Source organism: Rhincodon typus, chromosome 25, assembly GCF_021869965.1.
Source record: "Rhincodon typus isolate 14 chromosome 25, sRhiTyp1.1, whole genome shotgun sequence".
Classification (NCBI taxonomy): Eukaryota; Metazoa; Chordata; class Chondrichthyes; order Orectolobiformes; family Rhincodontidae; genus Rhincodon; species Rhincodon typus.
Genome location: NC_063356.1, coordinates 38,576,462 through 38,601,266, shown reverse-complemented (window position 1 = coordinate 38,601,266; position 24,805 = coordinate 38,576,462). Strand labels below are relative to the sequence as shown.

The following is a 24,805-nucleotide window of genomic DNA, read 5'->3' as shown; positions in this document are numbered from 1 at the left end:
GTCTTCATTGAGCAATAAAACGCAATTACTAGGCCATCACCCTAAATATCAGAATGATGCTGGGGGAGATAAGCTTCAGATGCCATTCCCAACACACGCCTCATCCTCTCAAATGTCCATCTAAAATAGCTTTAAATGTGCGGGAATGGCGCGTGCTTAGTCTGATGCGTGACATTGTCTTGGTATCAGGGACACATAATGAAATGACAATGATGCCATGCATAACTGGTGTCAGACACACTTAGTCACATGACAGACATGGAATATAAACATATACTGTATTGCTGCTCATTTAAACTATCTGCTTCGTGCTCGGGAAATTAAAGAGGAGACATGAAATTGGGAATTCTAAATGCAGGGAATTCACAGTCTTTAAGTTTGGTAATATGAAATGCTGTTGAATTTTTTTTACAGTATGGGGACAGTAATTTGTAGCTTTCATTTGAGTGAGGGAGTCATTTTCAGTGTAGGGACCACCTAACTGCTGAATTCAGATTGGCCTTAAAGAAGTGGTCAGTTTAAACAATCCAGCAAACCTTACTAAAGAATATCCCTATGTATATTTTACAGAAGGCTTTAGATGGTTCAGAAAATGCTTTGCAGAAGAGAATGTTATCCTTTTCAGAAGCAGGAAAATGATGCAGAACGGCACAGATTAATAGTTTGAAGTTTCACTCGGTTCAAAGACAAAAATACAGAACAGTTAGAAAATCTCCTTTTATTCCATCATTAGCAGGGTGTCCTTGAAGGCTGGCTTGCAGATAAGCACCTGTCTGAGAAAGAGGACACATTTGTAAAGTCACTGCATTAAAAATAATTGCAAGGGCAAAACAATTAAACCAGTGTTGGATGATAACTGTGTAATGTAACTTTTTTTCTAAATCGACTGCATGTCTCAAAAGGTATAAAAAGTGGAATTTGGAGCAGATGCTTTGGAACTTGATTAAAGGATTGATTGGTGAAGTTTGGAACAGTCATGTCTTAGGTTCACTGACTATAAATTTTTGTATTGAGTGTTTCTGTTAAATATATCTTTATTGTATGTTTAATAAATTTTGACATTCTGGATGGTATTTTATAAATAAGAAGTGCTCAACACCTGGCACTTCTTTTGAAGAGGGCAGTTCTGTGGGGGCAGTTTTGGAGGGTGCAATCTCCTGGGGGCAGCTCTAGGGGGTACAGTGGGCAGTATGCTCTGTGGGGTGCAGCTCTGAATGCCAGTTCTCTGCCCAACATCAAGCAGAGACACTGAAGATTGGCAGCACAGATCCATCTTGGTAACACACATCCCTCACTTCATACCCGGATACCTGAATGATGAGTGCTTTCTGATCTCCATCCCATATGAATAGCCTGCATTTTAAGAAGTGGTCTGTGAACTTATTCTTATCTACAAGCATGGGAAATCTCATACTTAGAAAGGCTGTAAGTAGAACAGCATTGCCTCTGAATGTTTAGTGGACTGATTCAACCCTAAGGTTACTCATGCTGGTTAGCACTGGGGAAGTACTGCTCTGTTTGCTGGGTGGACTAACATTATAAATATTGGCCTCAAACGATCCACTGATAAGTAATTCATATGAAGTCACAAACCAGTGCAATAAGAACATGTTCTTCATCAAACCACTTACAGTATCACTGTACAGAGCCCCAGAGAAGTCCGTCCCTGCTGTCCCTTATCACTAGGAAATGGAATACAAACATACACACAGGCCTCAAAAATCCTTACCTTCCTTCTGAGCAGATGATACCTGGATTGTTGGTATCTCTGCCTTTGCCACAGGAGGAGTAGAACTTGCACGTTTTTCTTCATTTTTCTTCTCTCTTCTCGATAAACGAGAAAATGGTTTGGGTAAAGAGAAGAACTTCAATTTTGATTTATTTGGTGTTTCAGAAGCTAAATCTTTCCCAGTTGGTTTTCCATTGGGTTCTAATTCCCCTGTGCGTTTAGCCTTTGGGTTTTCAAGTTTGTTCTTGCTGTGTGCGAGTTGAGCTGAATTTGAACTAGGTGTCTCCTTCAGGTCAGGCTGGGATGTGTCCCAATACACCTGACTTTTTATCTCCTGCTCTTTCAGACTTCTGCTGTCTTCTTTGCTAAGGACTATTGAGGGATGATCCAATATTTCCCATTCCTTGTCCGAGTCCCCAGGCTCAAAATCAGCAGAAGCTTCTCCTTTTCCCGGACAAAGCTTCACATCATCAAATTGTGTCGTGTCATCAATATGAATTCTGGGCTGTGTCCTCTCTTCCTGGCTTTCTGAGTCAGTGTCTGAGCTTACACTCAGTCTGGCTAGCTTACGTTTGAGGGATGCTGAAAGACCAAGTTTCTTCATTGGGCTGTTGCAATTACTTTCCTCCTCATCCATGGATGATTTATTCACGTCAAAATACATCAAAGCAAGTTCCTTTGAAAGGCAGCTTAATTCTATCTTCCCTTCAGTATCCTCTACATTCTCGCTCTTAGGCTGAACCTCTGGTATGTCACCTATCCTTTCATTTGGGAAGGCTCCTTTACTATCAGCAGCATACTTTGTCCTGTTGACATCTCCCAGATCCAAGGGTTTGGCAGGATACAAAAGCAGACTCTCAGTGGCATTTGACTCAAAATTCTCAGGACACGGCTTGGACGTTTTATCAGGAGTTGAACTCCTTTGAGAGACAGCAAGACTCTCAGTGTTGCTACCAGATGGAATGCCCAGGAATTTAGTAGAGAAAGATGTGTTTTTTGTGTCACTGAGAGGAGATGCAGTTGTTGAGAATGGTGTTTGTTCACCATAACCTGTTATGTCTGCTTCACTGGTTGGTTTTTTGTAATCCATTGAGTTCCTTTCAGATCCTGCGGTAAAGTTGGAGTCAGTGTTAGATCCACCTGTTATGGACATCCCATTGCTGGGCCACTGCTGCTTTACCACAGTATGAGATACAATAGCCTGTGGATTTTCACAAGAATGGAAAGATGACAAAAACAATGGATCATTAGAAATGGGGCATTTCCAGAGTGAGTGAAGTTGCTTTAATTCACTATGATTTATTGCCTATTAGAGAGAATTAGGCTGACAATGCTGAGGTTATCTGAGCAATGGGTTAAAACAGTGCTTAGGGACAGTTTAATAGAAAAACCTATTGCAATACTATTGTCAGCAACGCTGAGCGATACAGTGGTTAAAGATATTCTAGGCTAGTGATTAATTCTAACAAAGAGGAACATGAAAAATGTGAAAGAAGAATAGGAAGTTGATTCATAATCAGATGTACTCCGCGAATAAATTTCTTCAAATGCCTTCTGTCCAAATTTCCAAATAGGTCTACGGAACCTCACTGCAAATAGTGACTAGCCTTTATAGTGATGGGAATCATATGTATTCCTGACATTCAAATTAGGGACATTGTGCTCTTTAAGTTAGCAGGTTGAGATGAGGAGCCAAGTCCATTGTACAGGATTCCAGTAAGAATATATAAGGTTGAAAGGAGGACACAAAAAGAAAGTGACTAAGCATTGCCACGTTTGAGTGTTAAAGTCTGACAGTGCAATAAAGCGCAAGGATGGAGGGAAGCAGTGAGTTTGGAAATTTGGATCTTGAAATGACTAAAAGAGAAAGCTCAACGTGACAGCAAGAAGGAGCCGTTCATGAAATGAAACTTTCAACTTGGAAGAACAAGAGAAGTAAAACAAAGTGAGACACAAAAGGTTTGCAAAAGACAGAGGAAAGACACTGGAGTGGGAGCAGCACGGATCATCAATTAACAGGCATGTTCTTGCACTTTTTTCAGGAGTGCAACAGGCATGATACTGCACGAGACAACAATCAGCAGACAACACGCAGCTCAAACTGAGAATGAGGGCCTGACGATGGTTCAGGTACATTGAAAAAGATGTAGCAGTCTTCTTGTAATTAGAATACGTAGTAATTCAGATGAATAAACTTCCTCTTAAACGCACAAATTTTTTTCACTTACTATACATTTCAGATATTGTAATAGATGCAGCAACGTACACCTAATGGTGTCACTTAATTGATGTGGTCTCTTTATGAACACACACAACTTTGCTGTTTTGGTACATTGACTACATTCTCAGAAAGCAGTACTAACTGGGAAATGGATCAGTGTCATCTTCAACACAGGAGGAAGTGGGCAGTCTCAATTCCTAGAACGACTTTCTCCAAAACCTCTGTTCCAAGTTGCTCATGGTAGCAACCTCAGAAAGACATTCAAACTCCAAAAATGATACGAGTATCTTTCTTTGTTTCAATCTGGAGTGAGAAAGTGCAGTTCCCCACTGCTTGTAGTGGCTGCATTGGTGTAAATGCAATTTGCGCATTGAATTCAATCATAGGACTAACGATTTAACACAATTGTAATTTAAGGTCAATATAATAAGACCAATTACATCTCAAAATCATGGACCATCTATAAATTATAGGGGAGGGCTCCTGTGCAGCAGTAGTGTCCCTACCTCTGAACCAGGAGGCCCAATTTCAAGTCCCACCTGCTCCAGAAGTGTAACATTTCTTAGCTAGTTGATTAAAACTATTTACATATCATAGGAAATTCATAAGTCTGTCTACAACAGAAGAAAAAGAATGCAGGAAAAGTTAAGCAAATTAGAAGGGTGTAAATACATGAAAAAGTTAATTGATATGACTTCTGCATTCAGAGCATCTTAACAAAATGTGAAATGGAAACTAAACACAGCTCCTAATGCCTAAAGCCAGCAGAGCACGAGACACACTTTAAGCAGAAGCTTGATGTTAATGCGAGTAACTAATGGCCAATATAAGCAGCTGCTAATTTTAAATGTAGATGCAGTTTTAAGTGGTGGGCATTATAATGCCTTCTCAATCGTTAGTATTCTGTAAAACAGAGTTAGCGTCATTTCAAATCATATCACAGCACATGCTTCATTCACAAGGCTCATACTTTGCTATCTAAAGTATTTTACTGGACCCAATATAATACTCTCAGCAGTACACTGAATCGCAAAGCATCCTGACACAAGAATAGCAAGCGCTGAATAAGATGGTACCTGATCCGTATCCCATGCAGGGCTCTTGCCAGGTGATGTAAGATGCCTCATGATAGGCACTCTGCTATGTTCTGCACATTCATGAGCACCTTATCACAAAGGTAGATGAATACGTTAGGGGCAAACTTAGTTTATACCTTCATATGCATTTGAAACTGTTATGTCACAGAATAATAGCCAGTGACAGTGCAGCAGCTGGAGCTCTGGTGTGCTTTTGCTACAGGGAAGTAGGATGTGATTTTGCAATATTCAATTCTCTATGTTCCTGATCTCAGCCGTACTGGGGGAGTGATGTGCAAGTGCCAGCTGGCTGGACTGGACCGCTCCTTGACAAATTCTAGCAGCTGCTTTCAGATGGCAAGGGACGGATTAACTACCCACTCCTCGGGTTGAGAGTGGTTTGATCATTGGGTTATCCAGGAAAAGGGAAGAGAAGATAACACAAAAGAGGAATTCTGAACTCAACGGAGATTAAAGTTACAGCTGTGTTTGGATTCAATAAACAGACCAGTAAAGGCTTCAGAACAAAGCTTGCATCCTTTGACTGAAACTCAGAAGTAGATTATGACCATGAGCTGACATCAGGCTGCAAGGACACAAGAACAGGAGAAAACCATTCAGCCCCTTTCAGCATTGAATGAAATTGTGGCTGATCAGCCTCCAAAAACTCCATAAAAATACATCAGTCCCACTTCTGATATTTTTAATGGATTCTCCAGCATCATTAGTTGGGATTTCCTTTGGAAGCCAAAGAAATTCTGGACCACAAACAGTATATTTGTTTCATCCCATCTCAAATTGTTCTCGCAAATGCCCACATTTTCTTTCATGTCATCAATACACATTCACCACTAACAATCTCAATTATTTAATTTCAGGAATACTCAATTTCTGTACTAAAGAACAATGGGGTGACACAATATTATTCATGATGTGGAGGTGCCAGTGTTGGACTGGGGTGGACAAAGTCAGAAGTCACATGGAACCAGGTGATGAAGGGGCTATGCTCCGAAAGCTTGTGATTTCAAATAAACCTATTGGACTATAACCTGGTGCCATGTGATTTCTGAAAATATTATTCAAGCAGGGTTACTGACAAATGACCCAGCAGAGAGTCTTGGCTAATTCTGTAGTTGGATATTGAGCAGACAAAAAAAAAGGAAAAGCAAATATCGCAGATCCTGAAATAAAACTGATAATGCTGGAGAACAGTCAAGAGGTCCAGCAATATCTGTTGACAGTGGTTAATGTTTCCTCTTGAGAGGCTGCCAGACAGTACTTTCTGTCTATATTACATTCTCATGTCTCAGAGAGAAAAAAAAGATCTGGAAAATGTTGCCAAAAGATGAAGATGAAAACCTAAATTGGTAATGCAAGCATGTGGTCCAAATCTGTGTCCAGTGGCATACGGTAGGGTTTGGTGCTTCGTCTCTTGCTGTTTGCAGTATACAGTAATTATATTGATATAGGAGGTTTAATCAGTTGTTTGCAGACAACATGGTAAACAATGAGGAGGAAAGCCTTACACTACAGGACAATACAGATGGGCTGGTCAAGATGGTCTGTATGGAGGAATGTAATTTAATCCAGAGAAGTGTACAGTGACCTACTTTGGGAAGACTAACAAGGCAGGGGAGCGGACATTGAATGGTAGAACTTAGGAAGTACACAGGATCAGAGGGACCTTGGTATACATAATCAACCGATCTCTGAAGGCAGCAGGGCAGGTAGATAAGATGGTTACAGCAGCATTTGGCATTCTTGCCTTTATTAGTTAAGGCATTGAATACAAGAGCAGGGACGTTATGATGGAGGCGTAGAAGACAGTAGTTAGGCCACACAGCTGGAGTACAGTGTGTAGTTCTGGTCACCACACTATAGGAAGAATGTATCGGACTGTACAGGATACAAGGCAGATTCATCAGGATGGTATCTGAGCTGGCATGTTTCAGCTCAGAAGAGAGACTAGATAGTCTGGGGTTGTTTAGTTTAGGACAGAGAAGGCTGAGGTGGACCTGACTGAGGTATACTGAATTATGAGGTGCACAGATAGAAATAAGCTTTTGTCCTTAGTAGAGGGGTCAATGACTAGGGGGTATAGATTTAAAGTAAGGGGCAGGATGTTTACAGGGCGTTTAATGAAGATTTCTTCCATGGTGGTAGATTTCTGAAACATTAACCAGCAATGTGAGGACATATGGGCAAGAAAGAAGCAATGAATATCTGTAGAAGAAACAACTACATAAGCTGAGTGCACAAGATTTACGTTAATCTATGAGTAAGTGACATGCTTACGCTTATTAATGTCAAATGAAAGAAGCAATACACCTCAGGCATTACAGCAACTTGCCCTGTTCTCGTCAGACCTATACCTTGCGCTGTTTTTCTTCACTGTACAGTGACTAATAAACAGGGCACACAAATTGCAAGTCACATTGCAGGTGGCCATATTGGGTGAAATGATTGCCACTTTTGAAGGACTTGGCTAAGGCTAGCACGGAGTTCAATACACAGCAAAAATCTAACCAGAACTACCTAAGAAAGAATACTGTAATCCTTTGTAGATTTGATTCATTTAATTTTAATGTCAGCATTGTGACAGTTTATTGCTTCTATATGATGATACTACTTGGAAATAAATTCAATGAATAGTTTTAGCCAGCAATATGCTCTTCTATGGAGAAATACTCATTGTCTCTGGAATAAATAAGACAGGAAAGTGCAGCGATGATCATGTGTGATTTTTAGTGTGATGTACCATAGTTATAACGTGATTGAGTGTCTGCAGCATTAAGACACATGTGAGGGTCTATGCTCAGAGGAGTAAACTGCTACTTTAAATGTAAACACAAAATGAATAACTTGGGAGAAAGCCTGAACTGTGACAAGAAGTGTATGTCAGATGAGTGATCTGAAACTAACATTTCATGCAAACCTGATAGTGGCAAATCATTGAACACCCCATCCAGTTTTCCTTTCTCAGGCAATCATCACCAACTTTACCTCCAAGTTGATCTACGGCAGTTTTGAAAGCAAAACAAAAAGCTCAGAAAATGTGTGCTGCGGCACAACTGGGGCAGCCCCCAACCTTCCAACTATCCACATCCACACTCGAGATGGTGCTGTTTGAGACGGGGTTTCATACCAGGGAATCAAGCTGTTTTTGTAACTCGACCATTGGCTTCACATGGTTTGTTCTCACACAGATTCCTAACATTTGAAAATTTTTTTTACTCAGCGCATAAGAGTATTCAATAAGGTTCTGAAATCAAATTTTCAAATCTGTTTTGATAAGAGATTGACATGATCAGTTTGGCTTTAGGACAGTTCATCAGTTCCTCCATAATGAGTACCAATAACATGCTGTGTCATCACCAGTGAGAACAAACCACATTAAGAACTCCCACCAAACTAATTTACCCTGAGAGTGTTTGACCTGTTCTGTGTATAAACCTATCTGATACGTTATCGGAAGTGGCTGACTGAAGCATTAATCTTCTCTTGTCTCAAACAGTATGTTCGATTGAGCTGCACCCTAAATAATACTTTGAAGCTGTTGGTACCCACCTGGCCAAACAATAGGTAATAGTTGTTGCCCCAATTAATAGGGCAGCTTTATATTGTGGACTCTATTGAATATCAGTCAGACCCCTGGCCCCTAAAGATTGTTAAGCCTTGGTTATCAACCTATGAAGCTCACATGCGGGTCCGAGGTCACTTATCAGATTGGATCATCAGATCCCTCGTGTGTTAGTTTGATCTGAACGTGATCTGTTTCTTCTCATGTTGCAGGACTCACCTTCTTCCGTCAATGGGTCTTCTTCATTGCATTGGCTAGAGCTCTCCACCCCTTGCTCTTCATCTTCCTTCTCAACTTGAAGACCTTCAATTATATCTTCTTCTTCATCTGTGAAAATAAGAAAGACACAAAGAGTTACTGCCAAACTTGCTAGTACACAGTGCATTGAAACAGACATCTTAACTGCTATAATATTCAGTTGGGAGAAACGTCACCCAGTCATCAGGAGAATGGCCTTTCTAAAGATTAGAAGACTGTCCTAGCGTAATACATACTTCTCTATATCTGAAGATACCAATTTTAAGTGCAAGTAGATTCAATCATTCTTCTTTTACTTAATATTGACAAAGCTTACAAGGATTATTGCAGGACAGGAAGGCCATTCAGCCATTTAAATTATCCATCCACAGACACCTATGATCCATCTTACTACATGTCTAACTACCACTTCAGGGACTCCAGCCTTTGGTATCATTTTTTTTTAACATTTAAAATGCTACTAAAGATGCTCAAATACAGAATTCCCTGCTGTGATAGTGATGCACAGGGAGAATTCCCAAAGGACTTGATCGCAAGATTGAACATCAGGAAGGACAGGCCCCAAAGTGATCCAACTCCTGCCCTTGCTTCCAATCCTCCCTCTTCAAATGACCTGCCCCCACCCCTCAAAAGCCCCACACTCTCTCCACCATGTTACTTACCTGGGACTTGGGTTCTCTGTGACCCTGGGATTTGGGGTGGAGGTGAGAGATTCGAGCAGCAGACATGGTGTCCTCAGTGAGTTTCCAGCCTCTGACTGACCAGCAGCTCTCTTTAAGCGGGTCCTCAACCCACTGGGGGTCTTGATTCCAGGGGAAAGGCCCGCAGGTGGCCTCGCTGCTGCCTGATCAGGTTGTCATTCAGTGGGTTTTCCCATCAAGATTTATCCTGATGGATAATCAGCCAGCAGGCTAGATCCTCCCTCCCCATGACACTCTCTCCAATACCTCCACAAGATAGCCCCATTAATTATGTATCACACTGCCTGACCTGGTGAGATTCTCAGCATTTCTCATTCTGATTTCAAGTTCCCAGCATCTGCAGCACTTTGAGTCTGCTTCCTAGTTTGTTTTGCCCCAGCGAAGTATCTGGTCATCACAAGGGATGAATTACAGGCTTCTTTGGATGATTGAGCTCCATGGGCAGCACAGCCATAAGCCAATTCTCAGGATAGAAGGATTGCCAGTAGGGTCAACCCTCCATTTCCATCATTTTACCTTTAAAGGAGGCAGCTCCCTGCACTATAGAAACAAGCAGAGCTGGGAGAGGTGATCTCTCTCACACGAGTAGAAGATATCAGGATCTTGACCAAGTGATAAGTAAGGGGACGATGCATTTCCAAGGCCTGCTGGGGTTCCCTTACATCTGCTGAGATGGTTGAGGTAGTGAGTTTTGTAGGTACCACAGAATAACCTCTACATTTATCCCTGGTGACCTTTCTGAATCATATCCTGCCCCTGGTTATCACACATTCTGTAATATTCTAAATCTGCTAATAGGATGTGGATTGACACCAAGGTATTTGCTAACTCCTCACAATTTCCTGTGCGTAACTGCCCTGTGGTGTTTTCCCAATTGTATCCATAAGCACGTTGCTTCTGGAAAATAAATGTTGGAAATTCCAATTAAAATCAGACCATTGGTGATCGGATCAGCAGGTGGGCCACTGAGGCAGGAAGACAAATGGCCTGCGTTGATTGGCTACCAGTGTGGTCTCCCTTCCCCCACCCACTAAATCCTTCATGGGATTTGTTTCCTCATGATATTGTTGGACTAACATTTTCTCATCGGTGCTGGTCCTTCATCATCATTGCCTCTCTCCCATTCATTTTCATTGTCCATCTCATCTTTTGAAACATCCTTGGAGTTGATGTCTCCATGCTTGCCCATTGCTGGGTTGTGATCTGTGAACATAAGAAGCCATGCATTGTGTTAGCTTTCAGTGCATTCTTGACCTTATACATTGAGCGCAGTCCATTTATGTCAACAACAAGAACTCACATTCATATAGCAACTCACAATAAAATATCCTAAGATTGTAGAAAGGGAGGAGTTGAAGAAGCAAAGTCAAGAGCCTCAAACCGAGGTTACTGAGCACACAGGTAGCAGTGGGGGAGTGATAGAATCAGGGTTGCGCAAACAGGTCAAAATTGGAGAAGCACAAAGATTGGAAAGATGGCAGGGCTTGAAGTAGTAAACAGAGCTTGGGAAAGGGGTAGCAGCGAGAGGAGGTTACAGAAATGTGCCAGAGGAAGTTATAGAGATACAGAAGAGTGTAGGACCTGGAAGTTGGTTACAGGGATAGTGAGAAGTGCAGAGGCTGGAGGAGGGTACTGAAATAGGGCAAGTTGTAGAGGCTGGAGGAGTTAAGAGATAGGGAGAGTTGTAGAGGCTAGAAGAGGTTACAAAGATAGGGCAGGGTATAGGCTAATGGAAGTTAGAGGTAGGTTAGAGGTAGGGATGTGTTGTAGGGCTGGAGAAGACTACAGCAATAGGAAGGGTTGTGGAGATGGAGGAAGCTACAGAGTCAAAGGGTTGTAGGGCTGTAGGAGGTTACAAAGATAGGTGGAGGTGGGGGTTATAGAGTTGGGGGGGTTACAGAGATAGGGAGAGTTGTATGGTTGGAGAAGGTTAAGAGATAGGAAGGATTGTAGATTTGAAGGAGGTTATACAGTGTTAGTGATGGAGGTTTTGCAAGGCTATCAGAATAAGGATTAGAATTTTTTTTAAACTTGAGGCAGTGCCAGAATTAATGTAAGGATGAGAATTTCTAAACTGGCGATGGTGTGAGTCAATATTGGTGAGTGAACACAGTTGATGGTTAAGTTGCAATCATTTACAGTGGAATGTGGTGCCTAATAAAAAAATCAGTTAATTGGTTCAGATGTTTAACACTGGATTTGTTTCCTCTGAAATGTTACAAATTTAATTTTTACTTCCACTTCTCACCTAAAGTTCCCTTCAAGAAGATAAGAGTCTGGGCAGCATTTGTTAACTTTTCTTTCCTGAATTATCTGCACTGTTTCCATCCCTTACCTAACTCAAAGCGGTCACTCTTCACATCTCATTTCAGAAAGTCAGTAACATGAGGTAAGTGGGAAGCAATGAATGCTTCATCCTGATCTCAGCCTGTATTTCCTCATGGTCATGTCCCAGTGAGGGGCACTGGGTAGCGAGCAGGCCAAGGCATCCTGATCCTGATTAACTGGCACTAGCAGACATCAAAGAGCCTGGCTTCATTACCTGCCTCAGCTGAGGTCATCCCTCTGTATAATTCCAATTTGGGAACATCTGTGCATTTGTATATCATCCATTCAACTAGTGAGCCAATCAGAAGGAGACCACATCTGACAGATGATTGCAGTGAGGTCTGAAGACTGGCTAATGGAATGTCATCAATACTGTTTATCAAAATTATTCACATTCTAATAGTACCCAGCATTTATTAAGGAGAAACAGTCATTTACCTGCACGCATTTCCACAGCGCTCCCCTGCATCGTTTCTTCATCCAAAACATCCTATCAAATCAAAACAAAAGAAAATCTATGGACAAAAAAAATCTATTTGGTTCTCCAGAACCCATGCATCCTGTACCTTAACTCTCCCATTCAAATATCTCTGTCCAGTGGCTCCAATTGAAGTCTGTTCTTTCCTTGTGTTCCAGTGAAGCTGGTTTCTCTGATACACTGACTCTGTCACTGGGCCCTTCTTTTCCAGTCCCTGCAAACTCTAAGCCTACTATTGTGTTCCATTTTGTAGATGCCTTTATTTCTAACTCCAGACCTAGTAGGTGAGACCAGAGATGAATCATTCGAAAGAAGGAACTGCGCACTGCAGTATGTGAGCACACAGTCTAAAGGCGTTAGTTAATTGTCAGAGATTTTGCTGCTGCCTATAACTAGCTCCTGCCAGGAGATCTATTGTCATGGTGTCCCACACTTATCTATCTTGAACCATCCTCACACATCCACTGTAGGTCATTAATAACCACTGTGACATCCATCATCCAATTAAGACCACAAGATGTAGGAGCAGAAGTAGGCCATTCAGCACATTGAATTTGATCCACCATCCAATGAGATCATATCTGATCTGATAGTCCTCAACTTCACCTTCTGACTTCTCCTCATTACCCTTGATTTCCTTACTGATTAAAAATCTGCCTATCTCAGCCTTGAAAATACTTAATATCGCAACCTGAACAGGTTCCACGGATTCACTTCCCTCTGAGAGTCAGAGTCATACAGCACAGATACAGACTCTTCAGTCCAACTTATCCATGCCGACCATGTTTCCCAACTAAAGTAGTCCCACCCAGCCTGCATTTGGCTCATTTCCATCCAAACATTTCCTATTCATGTACTTATCCAAATATCTTTTAAACATTGTAAACGTACCTGTATCCACCACTTCCCCTGGAAATTCATTCCACATACAAACTACTTTCTGTGTAAAAACGGTTGTCCTTTTTTAAATCCTTTTCCTCTCACCTTAAAACTATGCCCCCTAGCTTTGAAGTCTCCAACCCTAGGGAAAAGACTTTTGCTATTCACCTAATCTACACCCCTCGTGATTTTATAACCTCAATAAGATTGCCTCTCATGCAGCCTATCCTGCTTCTCCTTAAAACACAAACACTATTCCTGGTAACATCCTGGCAAATCTTTTCTGAACCATCTCTGATTTAATATCTTTCCTACAGCAGAGTGACCAGAACTGTACACAGTATTCCAGAAGAGGCCTCACCGATGTCCTGTATAACCTCAACATGACCTCCCGATTCATATACGCAAAGGTGAGCAATGAAGGCAAGCCTTCTAAATGCCTTCTTAACCACCCTGTCTACATGTGAAGCAAACTTCAAAGAATTATGTACCTGATCCGCAGGTCTTTCTATTCTACAACAATAGCCAGGGCTCTACCATTAATTGTACAAGTCCTGCCCTTGTTTGTTTTACCAAAATGCAATATTTCACATTTATCCACATTAGACTCCTTAGTCCAATGACCCAACTGATCAAGATCTCTTTGTGACCTTAGATAACCTCCTTCACTGACAACTATACCTAAAATTTTGATGTCATCTGCAAACTTACTAACCATGCCGCCCATATTATCATCCAAATTGTTTATATAAATGACAAACAAAAGTGAACGCTATACTGTGGATTACACTGGTCACAGCCCTCCAATCTGAAAAACAACCCTTCACCACCGCCCTTTGTCTCTCACCGAGCAGCCAATTTTGTATTCAATTGGCAAGCTCACCCTGAATCCCATGTGATCTAACTTTACTAATTAGTCTACCATACGGAACCTTATCAAAGGCTTTACTGAAGTCCATGGAAACAATGTCTATTGCTCTGCCCTCAATCTTTTTGATTACTTCCTCAAAAAAACGCAATCAAGTTTGTGAGACATGATTTCCCTTGCACAAAACCGTGCTGACCATTCCTAATCATTCCTTGATAACAAGGTGTAGAGCTGGATGAACACAGCGGGCCAAGCAGCATCAGAGGAGCAGGAAAGCTGACGTTTCGGGTCTAGACCCCTCTTCAGAAAAAAATCATTCCTTGCCTCTCTTTTCTCCCATCTTAGAGGGAAGAAATTCCTCCTCATTTCTGACATAATTGGGAAACACCTTATTCTGAAATTGTGTCGTCGGGTCCTCAACTCTCCCATATGAAGAAATAACCTTTCCTGCCCTGTCAAGTTTCACTAAGAATTTTCTGTTTTAATAAGGTCGCCTCTCAGTCTTCTACATTCCAATGAGCACAGGCCCAATCTACTCAACCTCCTCTCATAAGACAGTCCCTCCATACCTGGGATCAGCTGAGTGAACCTTCTCTTGACAGGCTCCCATACCAGCATATCTTTCCTTACATAAGGAGCCCAAAACCGTTCACAGTATTTCAGCTGTGGTCTGATTAGAGCCTTGTAAAGTTTTAAGAAAACCGCTATATTCCATCCCCTTTGAATAACACTCCATTTTCCTTCCCTATTACCTACGGAGCTTGGATGCTAGCTTTTCGTGATACATGAGCCTTGGGTTGATCCACCTTGCTGTAGCCCTTCCTTCAACCTCGAGAAGAGGTCTTTGCAACTTTTCAGCTTACATCAAATGGCCAAATTCCTGACATTTTCTTTCCTGGGTGTCATTCCTCAGAGTTCTTTTGGCTTTTGCAATTTCAAGTACCTCTTAATTTGTCTTAATGGTCTATATATTGAATTTTTAGTATATGTTAGCATCCATATTTCAAAAGTCTCCATTTCAACCAGAGATTTTTATTCATTGTCCATATATCTGAGGCATATGGAAAAAGTGGATCATATGTAGCATTTTATGAGTGTTATTCCTTGTTAAAAGCTTTCAGATGAGAATTTAAAATAATCTCCCTGGCCAACTGCTTGATAAAGACTCCATGACAGATTTTACGAATGGAGCATGGAGTGTTCTCAGAGACAAATAGCATTTATTCCTGAATTTATTCATCTGGGAATCAATCTCACTTTTGCTTGTGGGGAATCTTGTTGTGTGCAGGTTGGAAGTTGAACTAGCCTACATAACAGAAACTATGCTTCAGAAATAACTACTTTGAATCAGGATAAAGCTGTTCAAAAATATACGAATACAAATCAGTTTTGTTACCGAATATATTTGCTTTAATTTTACATTAAACTCAGCTAAAATTGAGTCTTCTGGTCTAACTTGCCATAGTCTGAAGTAAAAAGGTGTAAGGAATATATCTACCACAATCTAACATGATAGTAGTCATTGATAAGACAGCTACTTTTCCCAGATGCTGGTTCAGGCCAGTTCCCACTCTATCTCGTGACTATTTAAGACTTTACCACGTCTTCTTTTTATTTACTTAGAGGATACGGGCATCATATTTATCGATCGTCCCTAGTTGCCCTTGAGAAGGTCGTAAGCTGCCTGAATGAACTGCTGCAGTCTATATGGAATAAGCAGACTCACAATGCCTTGAGTGAAGGAGTTCCAGGATTTTGACCCAGCAACTGTGAAGGAACAGCGATATATTTCCCAGTCAGGATGGTGAGTGGCTTGGAGGGGAACTTGCAGGGGGTGGTGTTCCTATGTATCTTCTACTATTGTCCTTCTAGATGGAAGTGGTCATGGGTTTCGAAGGTGCTTTCTAAGAATCTTTGGTGAATTTCTGCAGTGCATCTTGTAGGTGGTACACACTGCTGCTACTGAGCATCGGTGTTGGAGGGAGTGGATGCTTGTGGATGTAGTGCCAATCAAGCGGGCTGCTTTATCAAGTGTCAAGCTTCTTGAGTGCTGTTGAAGCTGCACATATACTAGGACTTTCATTCTGAAATGTCATTAATTTTTTTTTATTGAAATATCCTGTTGTAGCTATCAGAGGAACTGGGAAAGTGTGAGGTTTCAGCACTGCCACAGTAACCCTGTTCGAAACACTGCCCTGAAAGTTCTCTGTATTTATAATGACTGACCTGTTGCGTATTTCTAACATTGGTTACATCTCAAATTTCCAGCATTTACAACCCTTCGCTTTTTAGTTGAGCAGACAGACCTACTGTGGTCAGGACTCTTCAGGGAGTGGACAGAGCCTGAGTTCTTATGTAGTCAGTGCTCTTCATCTGGTACAGAGCTTAATCTAGAGTGTTTTGAAAGTTAAATTCTCACAAAAGCAATAAAAATTATGGTACAAATGTTACATAAGGAAAGCAGCCAGACAGAGGACAATTTGCAATTTAAACCAGATTGTGATAACTCATTCTGCGCAGCAACTGAAATTATAATTCATAATTTAAAACACTACCTCATTTATGAGCCTTGGAGCTGTTTTCTCTAAATTACTCTGATTGGAGCCATGCAAACCGTTGTAGTGAAGTGTGCAGTAGAATTTCCCTAAGAGAAAAGAGTAAGTGATTAATCTGTTCTTCAGAAAGTTAATTCTCCATTTCAAAGCTCAATTAGACAAATTAGCCTCCATTCCTCACGCTCTGAGGATTTTGGGAATTGATGCTTTTTCTAGTGGGAATCAGAGCTGTGTAAACCAGACAGGACCTTGCTCTAATGGCTCATTAGAACTGAGCTAGGTACACAACACACGAGAGATGTAACACCATCACTCACTCCTAAGCATTACTCAGGGAATCCCGCTGGAACAGCCACATGTATGGGTGTTGGTTGAAGGTTGGTCAGACAAAGCTGAGGTTTTGACCCCTGCTCACCTGGTCGAATAGCCTGAACTGGAGGGGCAGAGTTTTCACTCTGCAGGTGGGAAACAAGGATCAGGATAGTTTCCCACATCCATACCCAATTCCGGGGAAGCTGTCTATCATTGGAATTTAGACCAGAGCTCGCTCTTAATCAACAGGGAGGCCATTGAGAATGGGGAACAGGCTCTTGCAGTTGGAGGGTCCATCAAAGGCATTCCAGCTTCAGATGAGTACCCGGCTGTAGAAAATAGTAAGGAACTGGGCACGTACTGGAACAATATCACTGTTCCTTCATTGCCACTGGTCAAGCTCTAACAGGTTCCTCCCTGACAGCATTGTGGGTGCTGCCACATCAAATGAACTGCAGCAGCTCCAGAAGCTAGCTCACCTACCCCTTCTCGAGGGCAATTAGAGATCGGCAATAAATTCTGGCCGAGTCAGCAGCACTCTCATAAAGTGAACAGATATTAAAAAAACCAAAAACAAGTTGGCCTCTCAGCCACTATAAAAGATATTAAAAATACAAGAGCAACCTGGGAGAGACAGGGGAAAGAGGTAGGTTATCAAGGAAAGCCCACTGGCCCTTTGCTGTACCCTCACCCGTGCAGGCAAGCAAGCTGTGTAGAGATACCTGCAGTGTTGATCCTCTGGCCTGCTATAATGTGCCTGCCTCCATTCACACTGGGTAACAGGAGGTCCCAGTCAACCTCCTGCACCGAACTTTAACCAATGTCTCAATGAAACTAGTTGGCCATCCGTCTCGTGCTAGCAGACCTGCTAGCCCCAAACTCACTTGCCCAAAATGACCCAAGCCACAAACAGGGCAAAGAAACTTCTATGCTGGCCAGTCTTGAGAATTTTGTGAGCTCCATTCACTGACATGGGGCCTGAAAATCCTGCCCTCAGTGCTGGGCTTGCACTTAAACTAAGGGCGTGTGGACTGACACTGGAGATATTGGCTTGTATTGAATTGTGGGTCTACCTACTGCACACAGACTGCAGCAGTTCAAGAACACAGCTCACCGCCACCTTCTCAAAGGCAACTAGGACAATAAGTGTTGGCTCAGCCAGTGACACAAGTCTCATGAGTGAATTTTTAAAAAATTCCTCTCGGGATTCCTTAACACTGACAATTCCTATTGCTCTTCACTGATCAGTGTTTGTGATTGACTCTGTAACTATCTGATGTTGTAGTCACCTTGATCTTCCCCAAAAGCATTGAAAATGATAACATGACAAAGCACAGATGTGGCCATTTTGCCCAGTGTCCACATGCTGACTCTTCTAAAATGTTACACAATTCGCCCTGCAAAAAAAAACTGCAAGGCGGTGGGAGAAGACGAAAAGGGAGGGAAGAACTTTAGCCCGAGTTGGGAAATCTACCTCCAGATGGGAAATCTACAACTGTTATTGAGCCTAATGCCACTTCAACAGGGAAGCCCCCAGAAAGAAGCTAAGTTGGTTGGGAATTTTCTGGATTTTTGGTCACCTGTAAACTGCTGGTGGTCCAGGAGTGTGTGGGAAATCAGAGTCAGACTGACGACGTTCTGTAGGCCTCACCATCCACATCACCCCTCATTCTCTCCAAGTAAGCCCATCTTGCAGTCTAAAAATTAGACTGTGTTTACCTCATAGAGGTGATGGTTGGCTTGCAGATAGAAAAAAAATTGCACACTGATAATGTCGGTATTGTTTTTGAGAAAGAGACAATAATCCTGTTGAGAATGACAGTAGGAAACGTTTCTCTCCAACAAAATCATGCTGCTCATGACTTGAGAGGGCTGAATGTTGACGTTGAAAGAGTGAAAATAATCCCCAGAAACGTCGAATCTTACAATTTATAGAATCAGCCTTCATGTTCAATCTCCAAAACAGAATATATTTGTAAATCATTACAAAGCTGTAGCAAGGGATAAATGGTAGCTTGCCATCATGGGAGCCATTGTTTAAATGTAGCCAAGTGTGGCATGATCAAAGCCTCCTCCAGTGGTAAGTATCAACTGAAATTGGGTAATTATAATCTGGATTCTGGTAGGCATGGTGCTAGAGCACAAAACTGACGTGTGGTGTGCACTGACAATTGGACACGGAGTAACAAATGATCTCCTAGTGCAGCAAGGCCAGGTCCCTGATAATGGGGCTGATGAGGGCGAGGCCAAGGCAGCTTTACTCTAACATTAAACAGCGTTCCCTGGGAACAGGCTAGCTGTGATGGAATGTGCTGTGGTTCTCTCACCTCAACAATCACAGTATAGACCGGTATTGAAAACGCCCCTCATGGGTACTTGCCATCTCTTCTGTTGAAAGCGTAGTTCCCGAGCCGCAGGGTTTTGCCACACTGGTGGCACATGAAGCAGCCGCGGTGAAAGAACTGTCCCTCGGCGCTGAAGCGTTCCACCACATAAACCCGCTTCTTACAGAAGTAACAAACCTCACTGCTGCTGGGGCCTGATGCCTGTCTGAAGGAGCCCTGAGACACAGACATACAAAGCACACTCTACATCAGTGAACAAGATCGATCAAGGGCTGCTTTGCATCTTGCATGTATGTATATAATGCACTCTGTGATCAATATACTGTGCACCTTACCATATTAATATAACACAATGCCAGTAGATCACACACATACCATTTGTCACCTGATATACAGATAGTGTCACCAACCATTTTGGACTGGACTTTGGCTCCAGTTTCTACATGGGTGTGAATTTGGGACACTGTTCACTTTAGCTGGGTCAGTAACTACAGAGCACTGTTTAAGACAAACAGCAAATGGACTATAGCAGCAATGAAAAGGTGGTTTTTGAAGGCACTAGTTGTTACCATTTGTACCAATGCATGGAAACTGGAAATACACTTGAAAAGCAAACATTTGTAGACCATCTGGGGAAAGTGGCTGCAAATAATTGCAACTCTTGTTCAGGGAGGTATGATGTGTTAAGTGGCATCCTATTCTGTAAGAGTCTGTGAGGTACGCAAAGTGTGTAACAATACATTTCACTTGGAGAATACAGGACAATATATTTGACATATCCTGGAGTTGAGGGATTGGATCCAGACCAGGTTATAGGTACTGGATGTTGAGGTACTGACCTGTCTTTTAACATTAGTTGGTTCCCCATCGTGCTTCTCCTGGAATTGTTTTGTTTGCGAGTTGCTGCTCTCATTCTTCCGCGGTGAAAGTGCTGACGATGGCAGGGTCAAAGTCTCATTTGGGTCATCCTTCAGTAATTGTTCTGATTCAGCATCTGACTAAACACAGATTGAGATTTTTTTTTTCAATGTGAGGTTTTAGTCATTAAATCCACAGAGACATTGGGCTGGATTTTATGTATTAGGTGATGACACTGTCCCACCTATGCTCTCCCCCCCCACATGTTAAAAATTCTGGCTCAAGAAGCCATAACCAGGATTTTTATTTTCTTTATTTATGCACGCAATGTGAACATCGCTGTCTGGGTCAGTATTCATTGTCCATCTCTAATTGCCCTTGAAAAAGTGGTGGTAAGTCACCTTGTTGAACCATTACAGTCCACGGTCACGAAACAATTCACTGCATCAGGTCAAAGCTACCAACTCCATGCCCCGTTCTCCTCGAGCTGTCAGCCAATCAGCTCGAAGGCAGCTCTCCAGTTCCTGCAGCGCCACGAGAAGAAGTGGCCATTGCTGGAACTGCAGAACGGACGAGGAGGTAAGGCCGGAGTGGGGCTGGTAAGGGCCAATCAGGAAGACCCCAGGGGGGCGGGGGGGCACAAGGATGTTGTGACTGGGATGGCATGGAGCTGCAGAGGCATCTCTGTCTGTGAGCTCTCCATGGTAGCAAGAGAAGGTGTAACCATTGAGTAATGAGTAACTATGAATGAATGCCTGACCATTAATGTGCATCATCATTTCATGGCCTCTGGCAGTCACTAGGCCTCAAAAGCCCCCAAAAATTAACTTGTTTTTTTTTTACCACTGAGCTTCGTTTGTTTGCCACGTTTTTCCGGAGGGAACTGAGGAACAAGAGCGCCGACTTGGCTGATGACAAGGTCATTATCTTCCTTTTATTGACATCTTGGAGCTCTGAGAGAGAAAAGAAGCAGAAATTCTACACATAACCGGAGACCTGGCTGTGTAATTCAGGAATATTCTGAGATCAATGGATATTTCAACACAAACTCACCAGGAGATATGTCCTTGAAGAACTCATTGAACTGGGTCAAGTACATGAACATACTGAGCTTGTCAGGGCTGGTAGCTACTTCCATTTCTCTCCCGGTCATTATTGGTGAGATTCCAAACTCTTTTTCTGCGATATTGAATGCAAGTTGGTTGTTTTCAGCAACAGATTCTTCTTTAAGACTCTCAAAGTTACTGGAAAAAGGAGGAAAAGAGCTCAGTGCAAGGCCAAGACTATTCACCCTCCTACATTTGAAATAGCTGTGAGATGGAGTTGACACCAAAGGAGTATCAGCTGAGTGGAACACAGGTTTGCATGTTGTTGTGGTGTCACCATAGTCTTACCAGGCCATAGGACTGCACTCTCATTAGAGAGAGAGACAATGGGTGGTGATATAACCTGAGGCTCACCATACCTCAGGTGAGAGGAAACGGTTGAGAAGAAGAGTCTTTCATGGTAACTTAACCAGTGATGGGAATTGAACCTGCACTGTTAGCATCACACTGCTTTGCAAGCCAACCATCCAGCCAACTGAGCTAAACGTGCCATATGACTGCAGTATGCATTTCTTGACCTGCACTCTCTCCAACTCTAGCTATAAGGAACGTAAGAACAGGATGTAGGGCATTCACAACTTCTGATTGGTAGATTCTATCTACATGACTGATGAGGTTATAAAATTGAAGATGAATCTTTCAGACACTTGTTTGTTGGGACACTTTGGTCTCTTGTTTTACACCAGCTGGCCTCACAATCATTAATAGGAGCTCAATAGCCTGAGGATCCAATGGAATCCTGGTGCATCTACACCTTGGTAAGAGCCCATGATGGATACAACTATTTCTGGGTCAGAGACAGCTCTGTCTCCTTTACTAATGCCAGCCCCATTCAGTCAACAGCATTTCCACCTCTGAACCAGAAGATTGTAGGTTCAAGGCTGGCTCTGGGGATTTGAGCATATGATCCAGGCTAACACTCCAGTGCAGTGCCTAATTCCTATACAGTGCACAGCACTTAAAATAATTGATTGTTCTCCTAATTCCTCCATCACCCAATGATCCCCAAAACAGATTGACTAGCCATTTAATCCATCAATATAGAACTACTGTCAACCTACACAACATGTGACTACGTTTCAAGTGAATTCCTTCATTACAACATCAGGTTTTGGTATGTCCCAAGGACATAAGAGTGCTGTATAAATGCAAGTTCTTTCAGTGTAACTCTTTTCTTTGCTAATCTCATAACGATTCAAGATCAGTAAGCTCAGGTACCTATACGAGGAATGAAAACATTCTCAATGCCTCTCACAAACAGAGGGCAGTTTAAATTGCCTTACAACTGTCAAAACGTGCTTGCTGTGGTAGTGTGGGCCGATATGTAATCCAACCTGGGAACAGCAAGATCCCAAAAACAGCCCTCAGGTTACTGAGGAGATTAATCTGTTTTAGTGATGTTGGTTGAGGAATGAATTCTGGTAAGGACACTGGTGACATGATTTGCTAAACTTTCGATTTTGTTGGAGCCTCAATGTATGACATCACCAAGGACAGACAAAAGGTAGAAATATCACATTCATTATTATCTTGCTACTACTCACATAAGGTCTGGCCGAAAATGATGAATCAGCGCACACAATGCCAAGCCACTCTTCCAGGACGTTGTCAGGTCAACGACCTTTACATTCCTATAGCTTCTCGTGTGCTGTTGACACCAGCTCAGGAGCTCTTCGTAACCCACACAGGAATCTACAAGAAGCACTCATAGTCAACCTCAGTATTCAGTCAAAGTCATGTTGAGAACAGCACAAGCACTCAAGAAATGCTCTGGTTTTGACTGATATCTAGTCAATTTCTCTATGAACCTCTGCACCTTACAGAGAATAACATATATCATTTTCTTCATCATGTTTTCACAGAATGTAGTTCCCTCAGTGCCTTGGTAGATAAAGGCATTGTAGCTGCTTATTACATAGGTGTACGCACATACACAGGTGCACATGGAAGTTCATGCACACATTTACACACACACACAGCATGTGCAAGTCACATTGGTTGGCATTGCAGGTCAGGCATTAATGAATTGTCACTGGTTTTATACTTGAAGTGAAACAGACAGAAAAGCAGGCAGAGTGATGGTCTCTTGACCCACAAGCACCAACTTTTCACATCTGACTAAGCCAAATGTCATACCCCACCTCACACACAAAAGTAACAAGGTTCACTGCAGTGGTTCCACTCTCATCTTGGTTGGAACTGGTAAACTCAGCACAGACCAAGCAGTGAAATTGGGATTGCTGAGTGCAGCTGTATTCCTCACTGGTACATACAGTACAAAGCAAGCTCTGCAGTGTAACTGAATGTGGGACCTAGGGGCCATTCTGTAAATTCTGCTCCAGCACTCAGTAAGATCATGGTTGATTGGATTGTGGTCTCAACTCCACTTTCCTGTCTGCCCCACCAATTCCACAATCCCCCTTCCTCACAGCCCTCATTTATCAAACAACTATTGAACTTAGTCTTTTGTAAATTCAAGGACCCAGCTTCCAGTGCTTTCTGTGGAAGGGAATTTCACACACTAACTGAAATAACAGCAGAGGCCAGTATCCCATCTCCAAAGTCACCCTTTATTTACTTGTGCATAGTACACTGACTATGGATGGCTGGCCAACCAACTCAGAGTCAATCCCCTCACCTAAGGAGAGTCTACATCCCCTGTTTATACTGTACCAGCCAAGGCTTTTCTGATTTGCCCAGGTTAACAACACCAATCAGGCACCTCGCAGTCAACAAGATCCAGCTGGCTCCAATCATTAACACCCCTCAAAGGAACAAAAATCACCTCACCTCTGACTTTAAAGGGAAAATCTCTTACTCTTAAACTGTGTCCATTAGTTCTAGTCTCCCTTAGAAAATGAAAGCCATCCTGCTTGGCATCCACCTTGGCAGATTGCCTTTTGTATGCTGTGATAAGATCAGTTCTCATTCTTTTAAACTTGTAGATCTAACCTGTTCAAATTTTCCTCATAAACTCCCATCCCAGAGATGAGAAACTCCCTGAGAAAAATAACAATATGATTTCGGAGGGTGGTAAATAGTGAGTCTGACATGTCACTGTGGAAATGCAGGGAAAATCAGCCATGTTACCTGCTCCTGGGAATTACCTCATGACTATCTCTGGAAAAGGAGCACAGGGCTAGGCTTTGCCTAGGTATCTTTTATGACAGAACAACATATCAAGATGGACTGTCAAAGGTCAGGTATAATAAAATGTCAGGAAGAAGAATACAATACAATTTTTTAAACAAAAGTGAGGGAATTTGACCATTTTGAAACGTTCCATCTGAAATGATTTCACTTTGTGTCTTACCACTGCGTTGCATTGTCCCCTTTGTCTGGCTGGTATCCTTCTCTGTAGCTGTGCTCCTTCCTGCATCATACAGATGTTGTACCTTAAGTAAAGCGGACAAATGAATTAACAAATTATTCAGTGTCTTGGGTGTGACATAATCGAATGGTCATATTCTAAAATGTGTCCCCTTCTGTAGGTAACACAGCGTGGAGCTGG

The 24,805-nt window shown here is 42.2% G+C and overlaps 1 protein-coding gene across 1 annotated transcript in view; it reads right to left on the bottom strand.

Annotated features, from left to right (window-relative positions):
* LOC109918782 (F-actin-monooxygenase MICAL3-like) overlaps positions 1 to 24,805 on the bottom strand; it is a 46,274-nt gene that overhangs the window by 11,072 nt on the left and 10,397 nt on the right. Inside the window, exons 5-16 of the mRNA XM_048611845.1 lie at positions 24,608 to 24,689; positions 22,839 to 22,986; positions 21,242 to 21,432; positions 21,032 to 21,141; positions 20,170 to 20,328; positions 19,366 to 19,546; positions 16,674 to 16,762; positions 12,332 to 12,383; positions 10,643 to 10,768; positions 8,826 to 8,933; positions 5,027 to 5,115; positions 1,730 to 2,930 (exon numbers count right to left, since the gene is read on the bottom strand). Coding sequence (XP_048467802.1) covers positions 1,730 to 2,930; positions 5,027 to 5,115; positions 8,826 to 8,933; positions 10,643 to 10,768; positions 12,332 to 12,383; positions 16,674 to 16,762; positions 19,366 to 19,546; positions 20,170 to 20,328; positions 21,032 to 21,141; positions 21,242 to 21,432; positions 22,839 to 22,986; positions 24,608 to 24,689 — 2,536 coding nt within the window. The remainder of the gene's footprint in view (positions 1 to 1,729; positions 2,931 to 5,026; positions 5,116 to 8,825; positions 8,934 to 10,642; positions 10,769 to 12,331; positions 12,384 to 16,673; positions 16,763 to 19,365; positions 19,547 to 20,169; positions 20,329 to 21,031; positions 21,142 to 21,241; positions 21,433 to 22,838; positions 22,987 to 24,607; positions 24,690 to 24,805) is intronic.